The sequence below is a fragment of the Sebastes umbrosus genome, chromosome 5 (assembly GCF_015220745.1).
Source record: "Sebastes umbrosus isolate fSebUmb1 chromosome 5, fSebUmb1.pri, whole genome shotgun sequence".
NCBI classification, from domain to species: domain Eukaryota; kingdom Metazoa; phylum Chordata; class Actinopteri; order Perciformes; family Sebastidae; genus Sebastes; species Sebastes umbrosus.
The window spans coordinates 19,644,330-19,669,950 of NC_051273.1; the positions used below are offsets into that span (position 1 = coordinate 19,644,330).

A 25,621-nucleotide genomic window follows, 5' to 3' on the forward strand; every position below is an offset into this window, starting at 1 on the left:
CGAGGCTGTAGGCTGAGCGGAGTGAGCGAGGCATGTCCTGTGGGCCTCCAACCACATCATGAGCAAGCAGGGATTCTGACTGCTCGAGCGTGAAGTGGAAGCAGCCACACTTCATAAATCCTGCCCATCGCGGCGCTGCACATAGTCGGGGATGCAAAGCCCCGGGGACCAAAAGAATTGCAGTTCTTACATGCTGTGTTCAGCTATACAATATGCTGTAGTGGGCATACACCTGCATTATAGCCTATTGTCTTTGGGCAGTACAAGTATTATGTTGCTACATCTTGCCTTTGTAAACAAGTTCTGAATAATTCAAGCCAATATTTGAAACTCTTGGTCTATATTTGCTCGTCACATATACAAAATTACAGTGTATTCTCTTTGTAATTCTGCCAGCATAGTGTGTCCAACCTCTTGGACACAACGCTGAGTAGTCCCAGGGTTCCATTATGCTCCAGTCATCAATCAATCTTTCAGTAATTTAAAGCTGTGAAAGCATGCATGTCCGCCTTTTTACACTGCCTGGAAGAAGAACACAAAACAAAGACGAAAGTGAACTCACACAAACAGAGCTACAGACGACCAATCAAATCCGGCGCTCCCTCATTGTGAGCGAATAAATTACAAGTGATTGTGCTTTGTAATGAAGGCAGCGGAGCATATTGTGCATATGCTCTGCTTTTTAACGATTTAATTAGAGAACCTCATTCAAACTGGAGCAGAAAATTTCAACATGGAGATGAGCGAGGAGCTCTGCCAGAAAACGGCGCCGCGACTCAAGATCCTGTGTTAATTGCTGCAGCAGACGACAGATGTGCCTCACGTTTCTGCCCATTTCCTGCTTTATTAAAATCAGTTGGACCCCAAAGAACGCCAAATGTTTTCTTCCTAAACTAAATGATTTACGACTGCTAAGCGGCATCATGTCATTTGTAATTTCACACATTCTCTACCCAGTTTAGAAAGGATGCTGTCTGTGGCCTCGGGCAGTTGAGCGTGTGTTAAATCATTAAATACAGCTAAATGACAAATGTAACAGGTTACAACTTCCAACAACCACACTTCAGAAGTTTCAGATCTATTTTGTTCAGCCTCAAGGCGCACCACCAGTGACTACACCTACAATTTTCACACCAACTGACTCCCTCATCGCCCCGGAGGGTTTCATTTTCTCAAGCGGACTTCTCCTTAACTAAACTACAAAAAAGTTCAGTAAAGAGTCAGAGTCAGTTTGTCACGTGGATCAAAAGGGGACAGCTCAATGTGCGGTAGTGCTGCCCCGGGAAGAAAGCAGTGTCCCTCCGCTGACAGCAGCACAGACATTAATCACCCAACTCATTAAGACAATCTGCACAAGTGCCCACAGCTCATAAACTCTGGAATAGACCATAGTGACTGTTTTACCACCTGAAGCATCTGCTTATTTGCTTCTCAATACAGTCAACTCACCCTCATCTCAGATGACACCGGGCCATGGCTCTTTATCTCCATCATCTCTATTCATAGTGGTAGACATTGTTTTTCTTCAGGTGTCTGTGAACAATAAAAAAAAAGTCTTAATTTTCAATAACACTGGTGACTGAGGAATTGAAATTGCAAACAATGCGGGAAATAGATTGATTCTCGACACTGATGCACGTCTCTCAAGAAGAACACACTGTCATAATGAATAAAAAATGAGCAATATATCTGTAAAGATTGACCTTGACTCTGTTGCCAAGGCTTGAGAGGATTGCTGGAGGCAAATAGTGTAGCCTAAATACTTATTATTTAGAAATATGTACAAGGCTTTGTTGGTGCTGAGCCAAGAAAGCTCGCACACAAAAGGACAGCTCACACAATAGGTTACAGCTTGAATAGACAGACTTTTCTGATGATTCTCACTGCTCCAACATCCAGGTACAATGTGCATACTTTCCAATTGAAACTATATTTAATAGTCCCCTGATCGCCAAGGCTATGAACATATTTTCGGCTCACCGGGACAGCCTCAAGCTCCAATAAAAGGCACGCTACGGGTCCAATCTGTTGCCATGACATAAAAAGAGCAGTGTTTCAAAGTTCACAGAAACCTCTAAATACAGCAATGCCATTCTCTCAGATTGTTGACTGGTGAGGACTCAGACTTCTACATACTTGGACTTGATAGGCTGCAGATTACAACTTAAGTTGCCATGGTGATACGTACAGCGTGAAAAATGAGTCACTGCAGCGAGACCAAAAAGCCAGCTGGGTTAAGCCCAAAGTTAGTTTGCTAACCACTAATCCTACCTCATGGGACATAACCCAGAAACAGAGGTTACAAAAACTCAACAGCAACCGCTGTGGTGAAAAGGTGACAAAGACGGCTGAGGGAACACGAGGATTTAAGCCGTATCAGTGACAGAGGTGAAGATAATCCTCTAACAAGCTCAGCGAGCAAGAAAGGACAGAAATGTTTCATTGTGACAAAGTTGACCATGAGATACAACAAAAGCTGCTTTTCAACAAGACAATAAAACTGATCACTGGATATTTTTGAGACGAAATGTAACTACACGTCGCGCCAACACAGACCACAACAACTGTGACAACTGTGCTTGGTAGCATCATATTTACTCCTACGCATTTCCGGCTGCTCCTTCTCCGATTTCCTCGTCAATGTCTCTCAGTGACTGCACAAGCACAGAAAATTCACCCTCCTTCTGCCTCAACGGTCACTCACACCATCTCCTCCTACGTCTTCTCTCGTTTCTGCATTGCAGTTCTGTAATTTCAGTAGAAGTAACTGTTGTTCAACATTATCAGCTCCAACTCCAACATGATCTGCTCAGTTTCAGTCGCCATTGTTTAAAAATACACAAAGAACCTCAACACAGTGGCATAGGAACCCCATCGCCAACTAGCGTTTTTGGCGGTGTAATTGCAGAGCGGCAACGCCATAGGGCACTTGCAGAACCTACGTATAACTATAAATCAGCCAGGAGCCAGTTAGCTTGGTTTAGCTACAAGGACTGGCAACAAAAGGAAACAGCTTGCCCAGATCTGTCCATAAAAGGTCATAAAATCTGCCTACTAACACCTCTGAAGACCCAGACACACCAACCCGACATCAAAGAACTAGCGGCAACGAAGGCCGACCTTTGAGTCGCTTCACATTGCCTTTGTCTGGGCAAAAAAGTTGCACTCGAACACACCGCAAAGACTACAGCCGACGGCCAACTACCACGTATTTGTCATACAAAAAGGGGAACAGGAAGACAGAGGACTGCGGATAATATACTGTACAAGCCGTTGTTATGATACGTACATGAAACAAAGCTGCGTTTGCAGACGGACATGTTGTTGTGAAAATATCCGTGTATTGGAATGATCAGATGAGATGAAGATGAAAATTGAGAAGAGGCTTCTGTGTGCCTTCTTGACTTTACTCGTTGGCTTGCTTTCCTCACTTCCGTTTCTCTTCTCCTGCACTGATTCGATTAAGCTGAACAGCCACTCAGAGTGATTTCTCTCAGCGACGAGCGCCGCCGCCGATTCAACGTGGCCGAAAAAACTCAGACGCGGGCAGACTAGAGCCGACGGTGCGGGACACACCGCAAAAGTTTGTCCGACAGACGCTCACCGACGGCACCGAGCTGTCCGACGTCTGACCGTCGGCTCAGTGTCTCACAGTATACAGTATCTCATTTGTTTGATTTGTACAAAAAACAAAGAGTAAAAACGTCAAGTTGTGGTTTTTACGGGGTTTTTACTATTTCTCGGGTGGGCGAAGTAACTTCCCCGAGACTCCACTGGTCACCTGGCAACTACTCCTTTATTGGACACAAAAAGAGCACGTGGGTTGTTAGTATGATTGCACATGTGGGCTCCACTTGCAGCCCATTATGGCCTCAGCAGCAGCCCGCATGAGTAAAACACACGTGGGACCATTTTCGCCCCATGCCAGCTCATCATTCACCCAAGTGGGTAGGTTGGGCAGGTGGGGGTCCAAACTGGCTGGAGGCCAGAATCTGAGCACCTGGCAAATTAATTGTTGAGCCAGCATTTCTGATTAACAACTCGATAAAATGATATATACATCACGGCCGTTCACAGATACTGCACAAATATTACGGCAGCTTTAAATCACAATTTAATACTCAATCTGATTTGACAAGGGATTGTAAAACCAAACCTGCAGCGTGAATCAACATCGTAATGTTAAATGCAAGGCTGATTGTGGAAGGGGTACGGGGGGGGGAAACTTACAATCCAGTCATCTCCAGCCCCCTGCGCAATTTTCACGGAGGCTGGGTTTCATCAGGTTTTGTATTTCAGACCTATTGATTATCTGCAGTGAGGGGCACTGTGACAAAACCTCAGCAGGAGCTCTCCATCTGCAATAAGCCATACACACACACACATTTGGTCTGCTGCTGCGGTGTTATTGCTTCCCCTGGTTATGAAAGGGAGATATAGGAATATGCTCACTAATAAAAGCAGTAAAACTCATGCTGGTATTGGTTCTTTTATGGGATTATCCAATCTACTGTGAATCAAAAAAATCATTCACAGCTTTACTTTACCTTAAAGGTCCCATAATGTAAAAAGTGAGATTTTCATGTATTTTATATTATAAAGCAGTTTTAAGTGCTGTATAAACACTGTTAAACTATCAAAACACTCAATATACGGAGAAATACACACAGCCCGTATTCAGAAATTGTGCGTTTGAAACAAGCCGTTAGGATTTCTGTTCATTTGTGATGTCACATATATACAATATTTAGACCATTACACGGTTTTAAACGTAAACATTCTAAATGTGTCCCAGTTTATTTCCTGGTTGCAGTGTATGTGAATAACATCAGCTGACAGGAAGCAAACATGGACCCAATCTGTTGCCTAGCAACGCAATTCCGTTGCAATTCCATTGAAACCATGGATGTATTAAAAGAACTGGATACATTGCTGGAAACGGGGCTCCTGTCATTCCTATGAGAGTTGCGGACCATGGGCAACTGGGACATGCGCAGTAGCGTCCGCTCGGTCACACGACTCGGTCACGGGGTCCCAACGTCACGGTCTGCGTCTCACTCACATGAACGGAGGAAGGGAAATAACTCTGGATTCAGCTATTAGTGCATTTTACAACTTTAAAAACTTATTTTTTTTAAATAAGGGCTATTAGAGTGTTCGTATTGGGAAGTTGATTCACCTCAAAAAAATTATTCGCTGAATTACAGACATCTCTTTCCCAATGTAAGTCTATGGGAAAATGTATTTTTGGGCCCAACGGCATCACGTGTCTGACACGGAGGTTGCAGAAACGCCATTTGGCCACTACGAAAGTCTGGAACGCCGACTGGCGCACTTCCTGGGGGCTTAATTAAAACGCACTAAAACGGAGCGTTTCAGACAGAGGGTAAATACAGGGATATTCAGACAGACACAATGAGGAAAATAAAGTTGGTTTTTTAACATTACAGCATGTAAACATGTTCTAGTAGAAACACAAAATGCAAGTACGAACTTGAAAATGAGCACGATATGGGACCTTTAACACAAACATGTATTTCCCTCTTTATTATTCTGTATGTTTCATGTGAAGGTTTCAAAATGGTAAAGATAATCCATTCAGCTCTTGTGAGACCCCCCAGCCCTCTCTCTTTCTAATCGATTCTTATCTCTCTGACCTTTGTGTGTCTCCTTCAGACAGAAAGAAGAAACCAGAGAGGATCAGTAACATGAAGGAGAACAAACACGTGGAGCTTCTTCCTGGCAGACTACTGAGCACACAGATTAGAAAGAGTCGAATTAAATTTAATGTTTTATGCTCTTAATTATTAATTATGAGCCGCCGGGACCTTTAGATGAAGATGAAAGGACGTTTTACCTTCAGTTTCTGGGAGCAACACCCGACATAGTTTAGACGGAACAAGACCTCCATCTAGCGGCCGGAAAGAGAGACAGCAATACGGCTACCCATGCACGTCACTGTCGTAAAAGAAATACACAGCGTGGGCTCAACGCTTTACGTCAGTTTGTAATTTATGAAAACATGTCTTCTTCATTGATTTGCAGCGAAACTCAAAGCAGGTAAATAATAACTGTTAATGTCTGTTCATTAAAACATAGCCGATGGATTTATCTGTCGTGTTTTAACGTCTGTTTCTCATTAATCTAATATAGAAAACGACTCGTAGATGTTCTGCTGTGTGTCAGTCTCCTGTTAGCCAGACTAGTAGTGTTGATTAACAGCTGTGGGTTTGGTCTCTCCTGTTTCAGGGTGAGCTCGGTGCTAAACAGAGATGTGAAGCAATATGGAAAGAAGTACATGTTTGATCTCAACGAAGAGACGTGCTGGAACTCAGACCAGGTAAAACTACAGTATCATAATAATTATAATAATAATAATTTTATTTATAGAGCACTTTTCAAGCACAAATTGCTTTCCAAGGAAATTCACATAATATACAACAGAATACACTGAAACATAAATAATTAAATAAAAAACAATAAAATAAAGAAACAAGCATATACATATTCATACAGTTACATATACACATCAGCACACAAGCATACAAAAGACTATAATTCAGCTGATTGAGTGCATATTTGCACAAAATATCACCGTACGACCCTGTAAGATGGCAAAAATCTCACTTTTAGGTCCATAACTGTACAAGCAAAAAATAACCCATTAAGATCATCTCAAATAAAACAATGTTTAAATCATCACAATCAGAATCAGAATCGTATTTATTGCCAGGTGTAAGAGGTATACACTAGGAATTTGCTTTGGTTATGTTGGTGCAAGTCAAAACAGTATAATAACAAAAGAAAATTGTTCATGAAGTTAAATCATAAGTTTATGAAGGAAGGAAAAAAATATATAGAATTGTCCAGATACATTCACATATTTTCACATTCAACATCAATAATGAAAAATTTAAATCAAACTGGACCGAGTTGGATGATAGACCTAAAAACGTCGGGGACCAACTCAACAGCTAGCAATTAATAATCTAAAGCAGGATTATTCAAAGGAATATAATTAAGTAAATGCTGCAGGTTATTTGTAAAAAGCAAACAAAAAACATGTAATAAAACTTTCATTTAGGTTTACATCCAGAAGTTCACAAGTCCACCAGGCTGTCAGATGTCTACCTGTTAAGTGACAACATACTGGAGGACATGGCTGTAAATCTTAACAATTTGCTGTTTGAATATTTTAAAATTGTTTGCTTTGCTTCTCATTTCAGACTAAAAAAATATTTCTATAATACCTCTAAACGAAGCAAAATGGCACAACTTCCTGCCTTCACAAAAAAAAGATGCTACAAAATGTGACTCAATAGAAATATACAGAGGAATTTGCAAGTGTTAACAATGTGCAGTGTTAATAAAGGATAAATAAAGGGGATTTTAAAAAGGTTAATGATAAAATTAACGTCCACAAAACAAACAACCCGAGTCATTCCTTCCTGGAAGTCTAATTATTGTCTTCACCGGTTTTCCAAAACAATCACATCATATCACCCCAGTAGTTTTTAGCCAACCTGCACTTTCTCTCAGTGTCTTTTAGGTTTGATTTTAAAGTTATTTTTACTTGTTAATGCTCATAATAGTTTGCGTGATGTTCCTGAATCTGTTTCACCACAATCCACAATTTGTTTTCAGTGTTGAGCAGCTCCTTTTTCCTGCATTGCATTGTGGGAAACAAGTGTGCATCAACAGCACACTTACAAATAGAGCATTTAGTATGTATACTGACTGAACTGAACTTTTCCTTTCGTTTTATTCTTATATTTTACATGTTTTATTGTTCTTATGACTTCCTTAGTTTTATTTTTGTCTTTTACATATTCTATTTATTGTTAGCATACCTGTTTTTGTTACTCATTTGATTGCTTGGTTTTATTGTGCAGTATTTGCACTGGTTTTAATTTGCCTGATTATCTTTTTTATTCACTTTATTGCAAAGCAATTTGAACTCCACTTCCTGTATAAAAGGTGCTATATAAATACAATTTTATTATTATATACTAATTGTCATAGCACTCTATTTTTGCAGTTAATATACAAGAAACCAACATACTTTCAAACTGTGACTTTAGAATGACACCTAAACTCATGCAGTCTATACTGCAAAAATGTTTTCTCCAAAGATGTATTAGTTATGTTTAGTTTTCTGCGATGCTCCTGAATCTGTTTCACCACCATCCACAATTTGTTTTCAGGGTTGAGCAGTGCATTGTGGGAGACAAGTGTACATCAACAGCACACTCAAAGATTAAGCGCTTGTTAGTATGCATACAGGCTGATTTATATTTATTTAGTCAATTTTCCAGTGTGAACACACTACATATTCGAAATCTTCTTACAAAGACTTCCCACAGACACCTGAATGTTATACTGCACATGTCCTAGTGAGTCATCATCAGCATTGTGTCTTTGACAGGGTGAATGTCAGTGGGTGTCTCTGGAGTTCCCCCAATCTGTCAAGGTGTCCGAGTTAAAGGTCCAGTTCCAGGGAGGCTTCTCAGCAAAAACATGCAGACTAGATGGTAAAACTCAAGAGGTTACATTTTCCAACTGTAAGCCTCATCACATCACAATTGTTTCCTGATCCATCACCTTCTCATTTTAGTGTTTCCTATTACAGACAAGATGTGACAAGATAAGGTAAATGATTTTTCCACTTGTGCTTCCTACAGGTTGCCCAAAAGATGGAGCCTTTACAGAGATCAGCCATTTGTATCCAGAGGACGACAACTCTCTTCAGATATCCTTCAGTCTTACTGTACATTTGATTGATAACCCTGTAAAGGATTTTTTAATTCGATGCCAAATGGGGGAGAACATTTGAAAATAGTAAACCTTATATTTTCTACAATACATCATTATTTACCAGTAATCAAGTTAGCTATAAATGTTACATTTAAAGGTCGAGTGTGTAGGATTTCAGGGGCTCTATTGGTAGAAATGGATATTATAATATTCATAACTATGTTTTCCTTAGCTTAGAATGAGCCCTTCATGTCTACATAGGAAGCGGGTCCTCCTCACGGAGTTTGCGATGTTAAGTAGCCCAGAACGGACAAACCAAACACTGCCTCTAGAGACCTGAAGGCCACCGTAGTTCTCCCTACACGCTTGGAAAGGGAGGGGTGAGCGGAGGGGTATTCAGTTGGTTGCAATCTGCAACCTCACTGAATCCTGCTCCTTTATCTCTTCATTCAACTGCATTAATCATTTACAACCAACGATAATGTGTGCCATAAATCATCTTTAGGCTGAACAAAACCACTGTATCAGACAAATATTGGTTTTCTACCACCAACTTCTTTAACCACATAGTTAACGTAATACTAAATAAATGCTTTAATGCATTATAATTCAGCCTGTCTGTCTACACCGGGGTTATTCCAGCAGCTGAAGCTGTACCTGTCACTCTAGGAACACAGTGTTTCCTGTCACCGTTCTAGATGGTTCATAATAAGTATCAGACAATATTTTCCTGGACATGCTTTTCATTATTGCCATGCTTATCTTGTTCTTAACTCCACACCCACAGCTTTCCCATACAGGAGGCCCCGGCAGTGGACAAAGTAAAAATAATGTTTGAGAATAGTGCCGACTTTTTTGGGAGAATTATTGTTTATTCCTTGGACGTCCTGGGGGAAAAAACCTCATGACCATTTTTTTTTTTTTTAATCCTCTCGTGAGAGAGGAAGTGACTCCTGAGTAAAGTGCAGGATGGTGTGGTGGCACTTGGGAAGCATGTCATCTGCGCTGCCACCTCATGAACTGATGTGAATGTGGCCTTTTTTGGTATGGACGCTTTCAGGGATCTGTCAAGCCATCTCACTCTTCATCACTCGGACACACAAGGCTTGGAGTCTGAATCTGAGGTTTAATTGCAGACTTAATGGGTTTCTTTTTATTCTAAAAGCACTTGTAATCATGCTCTCTGTACTTATATTGTGCCTTTGAGTTGAAGCCTCATTCCAGTTGAACACAACAGTATAAAAATAAAGTTTTATTAAAACATGTTCACAGTCCTTTTTTGCTGTCCTTCAGCCAAACAAAAATAATTCTGCTGCACATCAACATATTTTAGTCCTTGTTTGTACAAAGTTGTTGTACACTGTAATGCACACAAATGGAATAAACCATTTATAAAATAAAAAAATGTAGTTTACCCAGTGTAAATGTCTCTGCATATGCACCCATCTATTACAATGACTTGTTATTGTGTCATTTCACCACCGATCATAGCTGCTTGTAGATCTCAGATCAACAGACTGTCCTTTCCAGCTATTTATTTGAACTACTGTCATGTTGTTGGCTTGTAGAGCTTCAGGATATGGTCCTCCAGCACTTTCTGAACTAGGAAACAAAATAAATGAAAATGTTGATTCAGCAAAACATTTTTTTTACAGTAATCTCTTACAAAAAAAGAAAACGTATTTGTCAGATATAAGAAGATGATACATACTCTTTTTGTGTCCAAGGGCAACAGCCAAGGCCATTGGACTGTACCCAGAGTCGGATTCAATGGTCATGTCTGCCCCTTTGGCTTAAAGAGAGTACAGTAATGGCAATTAAAGAATTCAGACAGAATTAATCTGGACTTTACATCATAGACATGCAATGTACCTAAGAGAGCCTCTACACATTTGATGTGGTTCCCTCGTACAGCATAAAGAAGAGGAGTTCCACCATTCTGAGGAAAAAATACAAGACTGTTCATTAAAAACAAAAAAATGTTAAACCATCTTAATGTGTGTTGGCTTGCCATAACGAATAAATCTTGTGATTTGTGATGCCATGTCAGATGTAAAGAAAGTCATGACGTACCCAGTCATAAGTGTCGATGTCTACACCATGTCTGAGAAGAGACTCAACAATGTCCACATAACCTCCAGAGCTGGCTAGCGTCAGGGCACTCTCCCGCTCCCTCGCAATCGTTTTGGGGTCTGCGCCCTAAAACAGAAACATCAGTGAGAGAGTGCATTTTGATATATTTGCAAGTCTTTCTGGACGACAGTCGGTTTACTTAATCTAACCTTTTCCAAGAGAAAATCCACCACTGCTTTCTCTCCAAACGCTGCTGCCCACATGAGAGGCGTAAAGCCCCGTTCATCCTGTTTGCTCAGCAGTGAGCTGTCTGCAAAATAAAACAGGTCATCAGTAGGAAGTTTGTACAATTCAATGCCAGACAAAATGTGCATTGTGTTGTAGTGCTTGGAGACATCCAGGTTCCTCACCTTTACTCAGGTGTGCAGCCACTTGTGAAACCTCGCCTTGAGCTGCCAACTGGTGTATGGACAGAGCTGATGGAAATAAAATCTTAATAACTTCATATGCTAAAGACAATTAAAATACCATGATTGCTTGTCTAGCACAGAGTCTCAAAGTGGGGTCCGCGAAATAATTTGCTATAAATTATAAAATTCTGCTGCATCATAAAAGTCCATATCTACAGATGGAGACCATTTGCACCAATAAAATAAGCATATTGTAACCATTACTCCCACCCACGTTAGCTCTGGGCCGATAGAGACTATGATATGATTGTAACACACAACAATAAGTTCATTATTTTTAAGTTGAAGCACTTACTGAAAGTCAGCTTTAGACTGGTAGATTTAAATATCTGGGTTTATTAGGACTATGCCAGTCTTGCTACTGTTCATTTTCTGAAAGCTTTTAAGATCAATTACTTGAAATGTAGCTATAAATGCTGTCAAGTTGAGTCCAAATGCAATTTGATTAAAATCACCCTACTTTTAAAAGGTAAATAAATGGTATTAACATTCAATAATATTGCAAATTTCCCCGCAGTGGGACTAATAAAAGGTTATCTCATCTTATCTTAACATGATTCAAATGGAAATGTGTTTCTGTTTATCACTACGAAACAGTTTTAGAATACAAATAGCACCTATGGCATGCTTGGTATGCATTATGCATAATCTGTGTTACATTTAAGAGGGGGTCCTTGGAAAATGTTCTCCCCTGTAAGGGGTCCCTGGTCTAGCACACCATTTTGTCAGCCCTTTGCCACCAGAGCATCTTTGCCTTTACTTACAGTCTAATGTTGCTGGACGTAGTGTAATCTCATTCCCACGCTGCTTGTTGGTCAGAGTGGTGGGGTGTATGAACAAACCCTCTTCATCCACATCCATGTTTTCTGGAGACACTAGACCAAGCAGATAAAGAAAAAAACAGAACAGAGCAGAGCAGCCAGATTAGTTCTTCATTGTTCTTTCTGTGCTAAGGTGTTTGAGATGAGTATAAGATACTTTCTGGAAAAGGAAATATTCCTGAGCAGTTCAAGACCAATTTGAAAGCAAATTCTCGAGTCCATTCTTACTCAACCCCGTCAATCTTTAGATCTTCATCCTCCAAAATTTCTCACTAGTAGAGGTCAATTTTTGATAAGGTTTAGAGGTACCAAATTATGGAGTAGCTTTGCACATCTATCAAAAATCTGTTCATCTATTAAATCTTTCAAAAGATGCGTACAGGGTCAGTTAGCTGCTGTTTTATAACTGCTTTACCCTATGTTGTCAAACTATGCTTGTTTTTTTCACTCATAAGGTATGATTGCTATTGCTCAGGAGTCAATGTAGATATTTAAACCTATATCCTCACAAACACAAACACGCACCCTCACATTTTCTTATTCACATCACACACATTTCTTGTCTTTTTTTTATGATAGATATATATATATATATATATATATATCATTATTTATTTTTATATATATATATATATATATATATATATATATATATCTTGTTTGTCCTCATTAATCTTGTGTTCTCTATCATTGTGAAGTTTTAGCATTATTTAGGTGGAGGCTTCAAATAAACCCAGTGGGATTTTTGCCTCTTCCTGCACTGTATATTATTTTTTATGTTTTTATTATGTTTGTGTAGTCTTAATTTGTGCAAAATAAATAAATTCATATGTAGAGCTAGTTTACTAATGTTCTGATCTTTACATTTCGCTTGTTTTGTCTTTTTCTTGTTTTATTGACAAAAATATAGCAACCAAATAAAGAGTAAAGATGATCCACAGCCATGTCAGTGCTGTTTAACTGATTATTTTAAGACTGCAAACATCGGGTGACAGATGTTACACAGACATGTGAAGTAAGTGATCACGGACAGGTGAAGGATAATATATATATATAGAGAAAAGGTACTGATACCATTGGATCTCTCATCTCTGGACTCGGAAGGACAAACATCAGCGTTAGATGACCGATTATGTTGTCCATCTGCAGCCTCTTCATCACCTCTGGCCTCCATGATCACTGCAATAAAAAACAACACATAAACTACTAAATAACGTGGTGCCAAAAGTAGTTTATAAAGCACAAAACATGTTCCGCTCACCACATGCAGCCTCACAGTCTAATTCGCGCTATAATAACTTCCTTTTCGGGGAAACTGAAAGTAAATAATAATCGCGTGGCACGATGAGTCTTTTTTTCGCCATCCAAGAGTACCGAGATGCATTACTTATCAGCTCAGTTGATTAGCTATTTAATAAAATCAATTATTTTAACACAAGAAACGAATTATTCAACCCGTGTGTAGCGCATCGCAGCGTTTTGGTACTCTTTATTTTTTCAAGGCAGAACTGATTTTTCTTAATCGATGTTTCTGTTCGGAATATTATCATTGTGGCACATGACAACAAAAATACGGAAGTAGAATCAGCTGACACAACGCTCGTTCTAGCTAGCTGCATTGTGTTGTTGTTATCAGCTTCTGACTGTTATCAGCCTGCACTATGGAGGATCAGGAGATGCAACTGAAAGTTAGACGAGGTAAACATTAACTTAAATGAATCAGTAAACAACTTACCTCATTGTTATCTACGAAACGCTGCGATGAGCTAGTTAGCTGTTAGCCGCTAAGCTAAGCTAATGCTAACACAGCCAGTGTTTACATCTCTACTTGTCCAGATCCAGAGCTGCTGGGTGTTGTCCTTTCGCCCTTTTTAATGATTTTCTAACACGGGTGGTGTATTCTCTGCATGTGTCTGTACTTGTTTGTACTCTCCAGTGACTGATAAATTCACGGAGAGCATGTACGTGCTGGCTAACGAGCCGTCAGTGGCTCTCTACAGGCTGCAGGAACACGTCAGAAGGTCCCTGCCTGAACTGGTGCAACACAAGGTATACTCACCCTGTTGTATTGTTGTTGTTGTTGGAGAGAAATGTAAAACAACTAGCAAGTTAAAGGGGAAATCAAGTGCAAAAAATGCACCATATTCTGTTATATAAATACAAACAAACACTGAGTACCATTACTTTAATAATAATGCAGATAATAATGCACTATACTCATTTTTAACAGTCTCTTCTGCACTACAGTCATTTTTTTAATAGTCCTGTATCACAGCTGTTACCCTGCACTATATTCAGTTTTGACAGTTTTCTTCATCTCCTTGTACTTTTATATCTGGTATATTTGTTTTGTGCTTTGTACTTTGCACTACTAACTTTTTTACTGCCTTTTTACTAAAATGTTTTGCACTATGGAACTGTGATACTGGAAACTTGAATTTCCCTCGGGATCAATAAAGTCACTATCTATCTATCTATCTATCGTTATCATATCATATATTAGTCTGGTGTACACTGTTTACATAGACTTGTTGACCACTGTCACTTTGCCATATCATTTCTCTCTAAATGCTCTTGTGTAGTTTCTATTTTCATTCTATTTTTATTTTTAGTTTATGTACCTCTTATTATTTATTTCTGTCACTTTCTGTACTTGTCTGTATTTATTTCTGTCCCTGTACTGCTGCAACAACCAAAATTGCCCCCCGCTGGGGATCAATAAAGATTTATCTTAATCCTATTCCAATAACCTGACGGGTATATTTGTATAAAGAATAGGGCTGAGCCGAACACTTCGAAGCTTCGACCATTGCCATGATAATCAATTTACGAATCGGTATTCGAATGCTTCGTTTTTGTTTTTTAAATATATATAAATATGTAATAATAAAGTATAAATCACAAAATAGCCCATGAATTAAGGAATAATCCCACACAATTATTAATTATTCATATTCAACATGAATTATTATTAGTTATTCTCAGACGGATATTGCTGTTTGTTGTGTGTAGAGGCGTGTGCGTACAGTAGTGCGGCAGCAGCAATGACCCGGGCACTGAAACAGGGGAGATGGAGACAGACAGACAGAAGAACATGTGAGCCTGCTGCACTGCCCCGCGAAGCTTCGAATACCTTCAAATATTTCTCACCAAAGCTTCGAAGCCAAAAAAATGCTGTTTGGGACAGCCCTAATCAGGAAACAAACAACTGTGAATGCCACAAAATTAGGGCTATTTTGGGTTTTGAACATTCTTATTACATATATAAAAACAAAACAAAAAAAACGAAGCATTTGAATACTGATTTGGAGGTCGATTGCCATGGCAACGGTCAACGCTTCAAAGCATTCGGGTCAGCCCTACACAAAATAGTGGGTGGTTCATATGGACTTTAATAATGCACACAGTAAACAACACAACCCTCACAAGTCTGTTGACCTGCTCCTTGTTTTATCTTTAGATGACATCATCAGTATGGCTGCTATTCAACTATAGACCACAGTTATTTTGATCAAGTATTTAAAACGGAGGTGCACAATAGTAAAGAAATAACATGTATGAATTCTACTTTTGGCTGTATTTCCCCTAAATGGGTTTGGTCTCTGTTCTTACTTTCTGACTTCTGTTTAAGCCTCAAAAGCTTTTGTGTTTGTTGTTGAAGTTTTCATCCACTTTCAAATTATAAGCATAGCATTAGTGATGGAGATTGTATCTTTGGTGGTAAAACAGAATATGCTTTGCAACTACTAGTAGTTGATGGTTGTATTCCTCACACAGACGGACATGCAGAGCTGGGAGGAGCAGAGTCAAGGAGCCATCTACTCTGTAGAGTACGCATGCAGGTGAGGAGAAGCACAGACCTCCATATTTGCAGGAACCCACTGTCATGTCATGACTGTTAACACTTTCATTGATCTGTTTTTTTTTTTTTTTTGCAGTGCCGTGAAGAGCATGACAAACAGCAGCTTGTATTTCAAAAACATTGACGGCCTCCTCCGTCAAGCCATCAGCATGAAGGAAAAGATTAGCAACTCTCAAGGACGCAGGTAGGAGGCAGCAGTCAACATGCTGACTGAGACACAGGGATGTCCAAAGTGTAGGGGGGTGAAATATGAAAAAAGGTCTTCTGATAAAAAGTTTAGATGTACACCAACATTTGTGAAGCGGCAAAGTTAGTTTTTGTGGCTATGTAACTCAACTCTTCTATATACGACACAATGCTTATAGCTGCTTCACAATATGAGCCGTCCGGCACTGTTTAACAGTGACTGTCACTTGATTGTAGCAACATTTTTTAAATTTGGAAATTTGCAGTGCCTTTGGGTATAAGACGTTTGAAAGGTCAATTATGTGTGACAGAACTAATGGAACATTTCTCTAAAAAACTCAATGATGTTATCTCTCATTTGTGCCTGTATCAAGGGTTGTTTCTTCTATCATTTGGGCGAGGGGCGGTCATCATTGGAGGTGGTTTTCACACACAATTACCTCTCCAAACCAAACATATTGACGTAATTATCGTCAATATTTGAACAAAACAGATAATATTGGATATTACTTTTTTGGCCATACCGCCCACCCCTACAAAAGTGTCAAAGATCCACTCGTGAGTCCTCGTTCTTTCACATTTCCCTCATCTCTTTGCATAATTGACTTATTTGAGAGTAAAATGAGAGACATAAGTGACTCAGTGTCTGGAGTTTTATCCTATTTGTATTCATTCTTTGCTCCACATCATACCTTTGTTCATGTATAACCTTTTTTCCATTTGTTTTATTTAATCCTTTATTTTTGATCGTTTGTATTGGTTATTATTTTGGGACATCAGCTAATTCAACTTGATTTTTTCCTTTCTCTGTGTTTATGCCACTTTATTCCCCCAATAACTACAAAAATATTGATCAGGCCTGTTCTGATCTCTTTTGTAGTTAATAGAGAGGCGAGGTCCCTCCCCTTCCTGTGGACCCCATGGGACCTTATTTTGGAAAAAATATGTATGGTAGTCAACGGCGAGAGACAAATCATTTTGTGCGAGACGAGAGATGTAGTTTACTGAGCAGTTTCACAAAAAATAAATGATACTACGGCAAACTGCAACTTTCTTGTCTTGCAAAATTATCTTTTAAATTGACAAACATCATATGTGTGATTCATGGCGCAAATCAAACGGGATCAAAAAAATATTTCTCTCACCATTGACTACCGTTCATATTTTTTCTGAAATAAGTTCCCATGGTGGTCCACTGGAAGGGGCGGGACTTCGCTTCTCTATGGGAGCCTCATCATTTTTATTTTATTTGCCTGTGCTGTTTTTTTGTTTCCCCACCGACACCTGCATGAAGCTTACATGATGTGACCCCCTCTCCCAGTCCCCTTGTCTCTGCTCCACATGCCCCTCCCACTTCCTCATGACCTCTGGACTGAGGTGTCCAAGGTCAGTATATAATCACATTCAGGCCTGTATTACATATCTTCTTTTTTTTTTTTTCAGAAATGATTGAAATGACATTTAAAGTTAACAGGTTTTTGTGAAAATTATTTTAATCTCCTTTTTAGGTGCTGAAAAACATCCTACTTTTAAACTGAATTATACTGAATATATACTGAACTGAATTATATTTTCTAAAATTAATTAATTTATGGTTGATATGAAATAATTTTGAACATCACATAACAAAAATACATCTGCACATTGTGCACAAATATTTGGCAAAAAAAAAGCCACCATATACAGCGGAATAAAGTATTCACATTATTACAATGAAAGCTATACATTTGCCACATTGATACTTGGGCAACACTGGTGAGATTTAAATCAAGCTCATTCATACCTAAACACTACAAATTATACAAAAGCTGTGCTCAATATGTTTTTCATCAAATTTAAAATGCTTTATAATCTGAACAGGATAAATCAGCTGATAAAGGTGAAAGCTTCGGTACTCTTTTCCAATCTGTATCGGTCAGGATGAACATGCTGAGAAGGTACAACAAACTGACAGATCTATGTCTGTTTGAGATGACACTTGTGTTAGCAGTCCTCTTGTGATGCTTAAAGGTCATCAGTGTCTTTAACCACAAGCTCAGCTTCCTTTATCTCACACAAGAGTAGAGTCTTTTGCGGAAATCCCTGACTTGCGTGCAAGGACGCTCCTCATCTCGTTGTTGACCCCGTTCCAGGGTTTAGCCTGGGCCTGCAGTAGACCAGACTCAGTAGACAGGGTCCTGTGCATTCTGGGACAGCTGCCACCGCTGCTGTAGCCGTCTTTATCACTAGCGTGGCCCTGGGAGCCTCCAGCAGGGGAGTACTGCGGTTGCTGGTACTGTTGCGGTCTCAGGTCGCCACATTGAGGGTAGGGGATCGGATGCTGGAGGTGAGACTGGCTGCGGTGCATCCGCGGTTTGTCCATGCCGATTTTGAGCTCACGTAGGCAGGAGACGGGCGGGCTGCTGCTCCCATGGTCATTCTGGTAGAGGGTGTCGAGGTGGTCGATGTGACCGTGCTTAGCACTGCGAGAAGCTTTGAACAGAGAGTGGATCACAACGACCAGCAGGATCAAGATCCCAGAGGAGAGCACGCAAGCGCTTGCGATGCCCGTCTCCACCTCAAATACGAGGAGCATAAAGATGGACATAGCTGCAAAGGAAGACAAGAAACAGAATTTATAAACACAAAACACTAAATGACCAGCAAACAATGTTCATCTGTTATTTGCTTCATCTGTAATGAGCCAAAATTACTTTAAACTAGGGCTGTCAATCGATTAAAATATTTAATCATGACACATCACATGATTGTAATAGTTAATCGTAAATGAATCACACATTTTGTGTTCATGTGTTCAAAATGTACCTCAAAGGGAGATTTGTCAAGTATTTAATACTCTTTATCAACATGGTAGTGGACAACTATGCTTGCTTAATGCAAATGTATGCATATATTTATTATTGGAAATCAATTAAGAACACAAAGCAATGACAAATATTGTCCAGAAACCATCACAGGTACTGCATTTAGCATATGAAATATGCTCAAATCATAACATGAAGCCCAACAGGCAACAACAGCTGTCAGTGTGCTGACTTGACTATGACTTGCCCCAAACTGCATGTGATTATCATAAAGTGGGCATGTCTGTAAAGGGGAGACTCGTGGGTACCCATAGAAACCCATTTTCATTCACATATCTTAAGATCAGAGGTCAAGAGGACCCCTTTGAAAACAAAATTTAGCATAAGTTTGGAGCGTTATTTAGCCTCCTTCACGGGGTTGGTACCAATGGCTTCATTAGGTTTTCTAGTCTCATATGATGTCAGTATCTTCACTCTAGCTTTAAAACTGAGCCCGCTACAACCTCCGAAAGATCGACTGTTTTAACGCCTTAAATAAATTAGTGACGCTAGTTTACGCATTATTATCGCTGTAACTGTGACAGCCCTTCTTCAAACAAAAGTTATTTTTACTTGTATCTGAGTTTGCTGCTCGGTTTTGTTTCATTTTCACATTACTTTCTCCACATCACAGCAATTGGACGCTTTACAGAAGCGTGTTTAATGTTGTTGAAATGCCACATAAAGGCTAGCTATTCTTAGCGGAGTTGTCCTATGTTTATCGACAGGAAAAGGACAATGGACTCAGGCATGCTGAAGGAAGGGGGAGAAAAGCACAGCTCTGGGATGTGACGTGACTTCCTGAGTCGGCGGTGTTGCTTCTACAGCCCCCTTGCTCTACTACCTCTTGACTGAGGCTGAAGTGGGGGGTCATAAGGGTGACACCTCCTCGTCACAATGGAGAGACTGCTGCCTCCAGTAACCCCCCGGTACAAGCCGCTCAGTGGAACAGAGCACCACAGCGCTGCCAGGTTCAGCATTAAAAACACTTAAGTCATGGACGCTGCTCAAAGAATGCATTGTTCTCTTGGACTCGCTGGACGGACCAGAGAGAAAAGCAGCCGTGCTGGTTTTGCCTCCGCTTGTTGAAAATCCACTGCACAGCCAATGTTTTGGACTCTAGTTTTCAAGTCTTTGTGAGGCTAAAAAGCACCCTGCATGCAAATTAATGTGTGCTTGAAGGCAATAACATGTGCCTGTATTTCAGGATTAAATGCACGTACTGTACAGATTGTGCAACATGTTCTTAAAGAGAAAATCCAGAATCACTCTTTTGTTCCTACCTGCCAAGTAGACCGAAACCCCCAGGCAGAACAGTCCGATAGCCACGTGTCGTACAGCTCTGCTATCCAAAAGGAACCAGTCTGCTCTGTCGAAAACAAATGTCATATGTTCAATGTCAGACATGTTCACACTTTAACATTGCTACTTTGATTTTCCTCATCAGTGCATAAATGAAGATGACTTTATGCAACAATTTCTGCGTTGACAATTTTCTTTGGTTTCAGTTTATGCAACTTTTTTGCAACTTTTCTTGGTCCTTGAATACGTTTGTAAATCAGAACTATAAGTCCTAAAACATTTGCTTATTAGGGTATGTTTAAAGCTCATTATTATTCACATTTTCTTGGAATGTCCCCTTCTGTCAGTGGGGTCCTGGGCTATGCTGCTGGATTTGTAAACCGACGTGGGAAAGGGCCAGCTAGAGGCCGTGTGCTGGGTGCATAATGAGAGGAAGGCCATTGTTTAGACGGGATTCATAGAGTTTGAGGGGTGGGGGTCGGTCAGCTAACGTTGCAGCACGGGCCTCTGCACTCTGACACATAAGGAAGGCCCTTCTTATACTTCTGAAACTGTGTTGTCTTTTAATGAAACTTATTGCAGTCGGCCAGGATCTGCTGTGGTTTACAGAGAACAGTTAAAGAAGATTGTGTGGGTACAGGAAGAAACACATACTAAATAGATTAATAGATAGGTTATTTTACGCTCATCACAGCACTGACTGTGTGACCAGAAAATAGGAGCCTATGTAGGATGCAATACAATGACTATTACCTTTATGTTTTTGGAAGGCAGTGATTAAATTCTGGTTTTATTTGAAGCTTTACTTTGTGGTGGTTTTGTTTTGTTCTGCCTTTATATTTAAAGTTTGCTCATTTACACACATATACCCAAACACACCGCAAACTACAGCCTCAAAAATCAGAATAAAGTTGAATTAACATCTCTTCAGCATAGTGTAAAGTAGGATTTATTACAGGGTTGTTGTATTGGATTGCATGCATAGAGGCTTTGTCTTTTGCCAGGCCGCCATTGTAAATAAAAATCTGTTCTTAACTGACTTGTCTGGTTAAATAAATTAAAATAAAATAACACAGGGGAGTTTATACTATACTTAAAGAAGTAGTTAATGAGAAATGTATATAATGTTTGCTTAACAGAAGCCACTGTGGCCACAAGCAGCACATATAGGATACTATTAATGCTGAAATGTAGTGAGTGTTTGCCATTAAACAACACTGTTTGCTAACATTAGCCATTAAAGCTACTGTTAGACAACCTCAATTGAGCAAAGGTGGGTTTAATTGCTTATAAATTAAACTTGGAGTTTGTTTGTTAGAGTAATATTGTGTTATTTCTTCTTTTTAAAATGTAGTGTTGATTCAAAGCTCGCTTTCCTGCATAAGTGTGAATTTTTTAGGTGCAAATTAATATTGTGATTAGCTGCAATTCTATCACAGGTGTATTTACTGTGACACAGCCTATCAGAACTGACCGGATCTACCTGTTTCTGACCCATTTGGGTCAACAGCTGCAGAATACAAGAGAGTGAAGCGGCTGTTACAGGTGTTTTTTTTAAAGGTCCCATATTATAAAAAAGTGAGATTTTCATGTTTTTTTTAATTATAAAGCAGGCTTAAGTCTTATATAAAAACTGTGAAAGTATCAAAACGCTCAATCCACAGGGAAATACACACAACCCGTATTCAGAAACTGCATTTGAAACAAGCTGTCAAGATTTCTGTCCATTTGTGATGTCACAAATATACAATATTTAGACCCTTAACACAGATTTAAACGTAAACATTCTAAATGCGTCCCAGTTTATATCCTGGTTGCAGTGGATGTGAATGTCATCAACTGACAGGAAGTACACATGGACCCAAGCTGTTGCCTAGAAACACAATTCTGTTGCAATTCCATCAAAATGCGCTAAAACGGAGCATTTAAAGGGACTGTTTGTAACTTTTTACATGTATAAATTTACCGGGTCGGGATTCCATGCGCGCTCGCATATGCGCGCTCGCGTGTGGCTGAAGTCTCTGTTGTACACTGCCTGCTTGCCTTCACTCACACACCGCGTGCGTTCTCGCTGTCTCGCTCCACCTCTAGACGTGGATGCGCGCTCACTCCACACTGCAGAAGAGTTCGTAGCTCTGAGAATATCTAGTGAATGTACAGTGGACGTTTGTGCAGAAATAACTGCTGCAGCTCCTCCAGACCAACAGAGGTTTCAAGTGTCTTGTGAAGTGACGGGGCTCCGCAGCGAGAAACGTTATCGCCTCCGACCGGGTGCCGGTGTCTCCCTGCGGGCGCAGTCGGGAGGCGATAACGTTTCTCTTCCTGCTTCAGCACCGGCACCGACCCGCTTTTGCTGAAGCAGGAAAAGCCAACACTAGGATCAGCATTGATTCATGGAGAGACCTTCGTCTGGTCAGCTAACATTACTGCCAAGCAGGTGAAATATGGAGTAATATTGTGGTTTTAGCTGACGTGTGTCGCCTCACTGTGTTGAGCGATGCTCGTTCACGTCTATGTAGAGAGAGCAAGCGCGAGCCCGACGCTGACTTTCGTTGACTTAACGGCCACAGGTGTCGCTGTTAACAAGCATTTCTGAAAGTTACAAATAGTCCCTTTAAGACAGAGGGTAAATACAGGCATATTCAGGCTGACAGTATGAGGAAAATAAAGGGTTTTTTTTAACATTACAGCATGTAAACATGTTCTAGTAGAAACACAAAATACAAGTATGAACCTGAAAATGAGCATAATATGGGACCTTTAACTTGTGGTAGAAGAGGTGCGTTACATGCATGATAAATAAATACCTTTCAGTGTCGTGCTCTCCTCTGCAGACCTCTGTGGAGAAGTAGCTGTGGAGCAGACAGACCACCACAGAGCTCAGGTGGAGGGTGAGAGACAGAGCAGAGAGAACCGCGGAGAGAGGCAGCAGCACGGACCAGACAGGAGCCGGCAGCAGCGCGGAGGTGGACGGAGGAGACTCCTTCACCACCGTCTGCTGAGACTGAAGCTGGAAAATCAAAATGACCGATAAAACCGACATGATGGCCGATAAAATCCCCAGTAAAGACAGGACTATGAGAGACCGCTGGCTGTACTTGAGCGTCATGGTGTGTCTCCAGAGAATAAAAAAAGTTCCTCCTCTTTTAACAACACTTCTCCAGTGGGCGATCCTAAACTCCACCAAAGTGTGAATAAAAGTGTTTTCCTCAGTCCTCTTCAGTCGGGATGACTAGTTTTCCTCTGCAACATGCAGTTGTGTTGGAGCGCCCCGCTGCTCAGTCTGAGCATGTGATGTGCTTTAAATCCCAGATTAAAAAGTTCGCAACAACAATGGACTTTTTTCTGCTGGATCCTCTGGAAACAATGAGTTGACGCGCTCCTGGGAGAGGCAGAGCTCCACTGACTAGACTCACAACAAAGAAACATCAAAACAATGCACTCCCAACATACAAAGTTACTATTTATTCCCTTATTTAACTTTTAATAATGTGTTAATTACACAAAAAAATATATATACTGAGAGAATTTATATACTCCAAAAGAAAAACCTTAAATTACTAAAAAATAATATTAGTAATTATTTATATTTTTATTTATCTTTATTTTTATTATTATACAAAAAGCTAATATTTTTGTTAGAGCATTTATTTTTCAGTATATTAGTACCTCCATTATAAATATTTTTCCACACAATCTTCTGAATTAAAAGGTTGATCAACAGTACCAGGGTTTCGTAGAAGTAGAAGTATAAGGACACTTTCTGGTATAGCATCAAAAACAGTAGCATACTCCTTTGGTTTTACAGGCATTTTTATCAAGAAAATTCTTTATAAGATAATGAATAACAAGTTTTATTAAGTAATTGGCCAACTGTCAATATTCCATTATTAAACCATGTGTTATAGAAGTCCTGTTTTTATATTGAATCTGTTTATTGTTCCATATGGTGAAAAGTTATGTCTGTAAGCTAATAACCATGCTGTCAGTGCTTGCCTATGAAACTTCATCAGGATTTTATCAACAGAGAAGTCACATTTTAATAGAAATGTGATACCATGTTGAGGTTGTTTTCTCTAAGTGTACTTGATGGGTTGGTCTGTAAGCTCATCTACTTAAAAGTTGGTTTATAGACTGTTGTAATCACAAACAGTGGATTGCATATATGAAAACAGCCTTGAAAAAAAGGAAAAAATAAAGTATAAAAAAATAAATTACTAAAAAAATATGTCCTTATGGTTATTATAAGACATATTTTATTTCCTGGGCTATAATAGATTAGCCTACTTCTTATGATGTGATCCTCATAAAGTGATTAAAGGATTATTTAGCTCTTTTCAGCAGGCCATTTGTCTGCTTGCAAACACGAAAACAAAGAACTGGCATGCACTTCCATGAAATGAATCACAAGTCCAGAAAGTCTTAAATAAAGTTGTTCCTGCATAGTGTAAGATGAGCTGATATAGTAGCAGGTGTATGTTACAACTATAACTTCTGAGGAATCTGCAGCAGTGGCAGCAGCAGCAGCAGCAGCCAACCTCAGCTAACCCCTCTTCATTGTAGAATACCTCTTTTATTCTGAGTCCTGCAGCTCCTGGGACTCTCTGAATCTAATTAACGTTGCCATGGAAACATGCACCAGCAGACGTAAACATGCAGTTTACCTGATGCTCTGTTTTTTTCATCATATCCACTTATTTTATAATAAACAACATATGTTTTTATATGTGCATTAGTTACTTGTCCAGTATGTGCCTTATCTCATAGAATTACTGTTTAATATTAGATAGATAGATAGATAGATAGACAGATAGAAAAAACAAGATAGAAAAATTAGGCCGAATGAGTGGTTGGGTTCATATTATCGCACACATGAAATAAGGAATTATATGAAATAGATATAGATAGATAGATAGATAGATAGATAGATAGATAGATAGATAGAAAAATTAGGCCGAATGAGTGGTTGGGTTCACATTATTGCACACATGAAATAAGGAATTATATGAAATAGATATAGATATAGATAGATAGATAGATAGATAGATAGATAGATACATTATAAATATACCAAACAACCAACATAAAATCTAAACATAGGATACTAGTCTATAAACTTGAGCAAAGTGTGCAAATTGGTTGCCGTTTTTTTTTTTAAATAAAATTGAATGATTATGATAAATTCACTTTATATACACTTCACTGATGGACTGCAAACACAGTTTACATGGGATGTTCTATATTTTTTTCATCGTATCCACCTATTTTACAATAAACAACAGTCACCTGTACTTAAATGATTGTGCATAT

At 39.5% G+C, this 25,621-nt stretch overlaps 5 protein-coding genes across 9 annotated transcripts in view; 2 read left to right on the forward strand and 3 right to left on the reverse strand.

The window, feature by feature from the left end:
* The window catches only part of ncanb (neurocan b), a 217,655-nt gene extending 211,740 nt beyond the window's left edge, over positions 1–5,915 (reverse strand). For both annotated transcript variants that reach the window (XM_037768872.1, XM_037768870.1), the window contains exons 1-2: positions 5,858–5,915; positions 1,450–1,533 (exon numbers count right to left, since the gene is read on the reverse strand). The gene's annotated coding sequence lies outside the window, so the exon portion shown is untranslated. The remainder of the gene's footprint in view (positions 1–1,449; positions 1,534–5,857) is intronic.
* Positions 5,906–10,159, forward strand: LOC119487835 (nuclear receptor 2C2-associated protein). The gene is made up of 5 exons (XM_037768880.1): positions 5,906–6,060; positions 6,250–6,340; positions 8,426–8,531; positions 8,682–8,749; positions 9,540–10,159. Exons 1-5 carry the CDS (start codon positions 6,023–6,025, stop codon positions 9,660–9,662), a joined length of 426 nt encoding a protein of 141 aa, XP_037624808.1. The 5' UTR covers positions 5,906–6,022; the 3' UTR covers positions 9,663–10,159.
* On the reverse strand, positions 10,047–14,105 carry rfxank (regulatory factor X-associated ankyrin-containing protein). 2 transcript variants are annotated; one of them, XM_037768879.1, is made up of 9 exons: positions 13,854–14,105; positions 13,193–13,297; positions 12,062–12,172; positions 11,238–11,303; positions 11,037–11,137; positions 10,828–10,953; positions 10,627–10,693; positions 10,466–10,546; positions 10,047–10,356 (listed from the first exon to the last, which is right to left on the reverse strand). In XM_037768879.1, the coding sequence occupies exons 2-9, from the start codon at positions 13,290–13,292 to the stop codon at positions 10,304–10,306; spliced, it is 705 nt and encodes a 234-aa protein (XP_037624807.1). In that variant the 5' UTR covers positions 13,293–13,297; positions 13,854–14,105; the 3' UTR covers positions 10,047–10,303. The 2 variants fall into 2 exon arrangements, with proteins under 2 accessions (XP_037624807.1, XP_037624806.1); XM_037768878.1 differs by lacking the exon at positions 13,854–14,105 and adding an exon at positions 13,380–13,597.
* borcs8 (BLOC-1 related complex subunit 8) lies at positions 13,647–21,346 on the forward strand. Of its 3 annotated transcripts, none has more exons than XM_037768881.1 (6): positions 13,647–13,816; positions 14,055–14,167; positions 15,896–15,960; positions 16,057–16,164; positions 17,461–17,552; positions 19,738–21,346. In XM_037768881.1, the coding sequence occupies exons 1-5, from the start codon at positions 13,780–13,782 to the stop codon at positions 17,528–17,530; spliced, it is 393 nt and encodes a 130-aa protein (XP_037624809.1). In that variant the 5' UTR covers positions 13,647–13,779; the 3' UTR covers positions 17,531–17,552; positions 19,738–21,346. The 3 variants fall into 3 exon arrangements, with proteins under 3 accessions (XP_037624809.1, XP_037624812.1, XP_037624810.1); XM_037768884.1 differs by having other exon boundaries at positions 17,488–17,552; XM_037768882.1 differs by lacking the exon at positions 17,461–17,552.
* Positions 17,740–23,739, reverse strand: tmem221 (transmembrane protein 221). The gene is made up of 3 exons (XM_037768877.1): positions 23,119–23,739; positions 20,293–20,378; positions 17,740–18,755 (listed from the first exon to the last, which is right to left on the reverse strand). Exons 1-3 carry the CDS (start codon positions 23,418–23,420, stop codon positions 18,217–18,219), a joined length of 927 nt encoding a protein of 308 aa, XP_037624805.1. The 5' UTR covers positions 23,421–23,739; the 3' UTR covers positions 17,740–18,216.
* Positions 23,740–25,621: the final 1,882 nt, after the last annotated feature.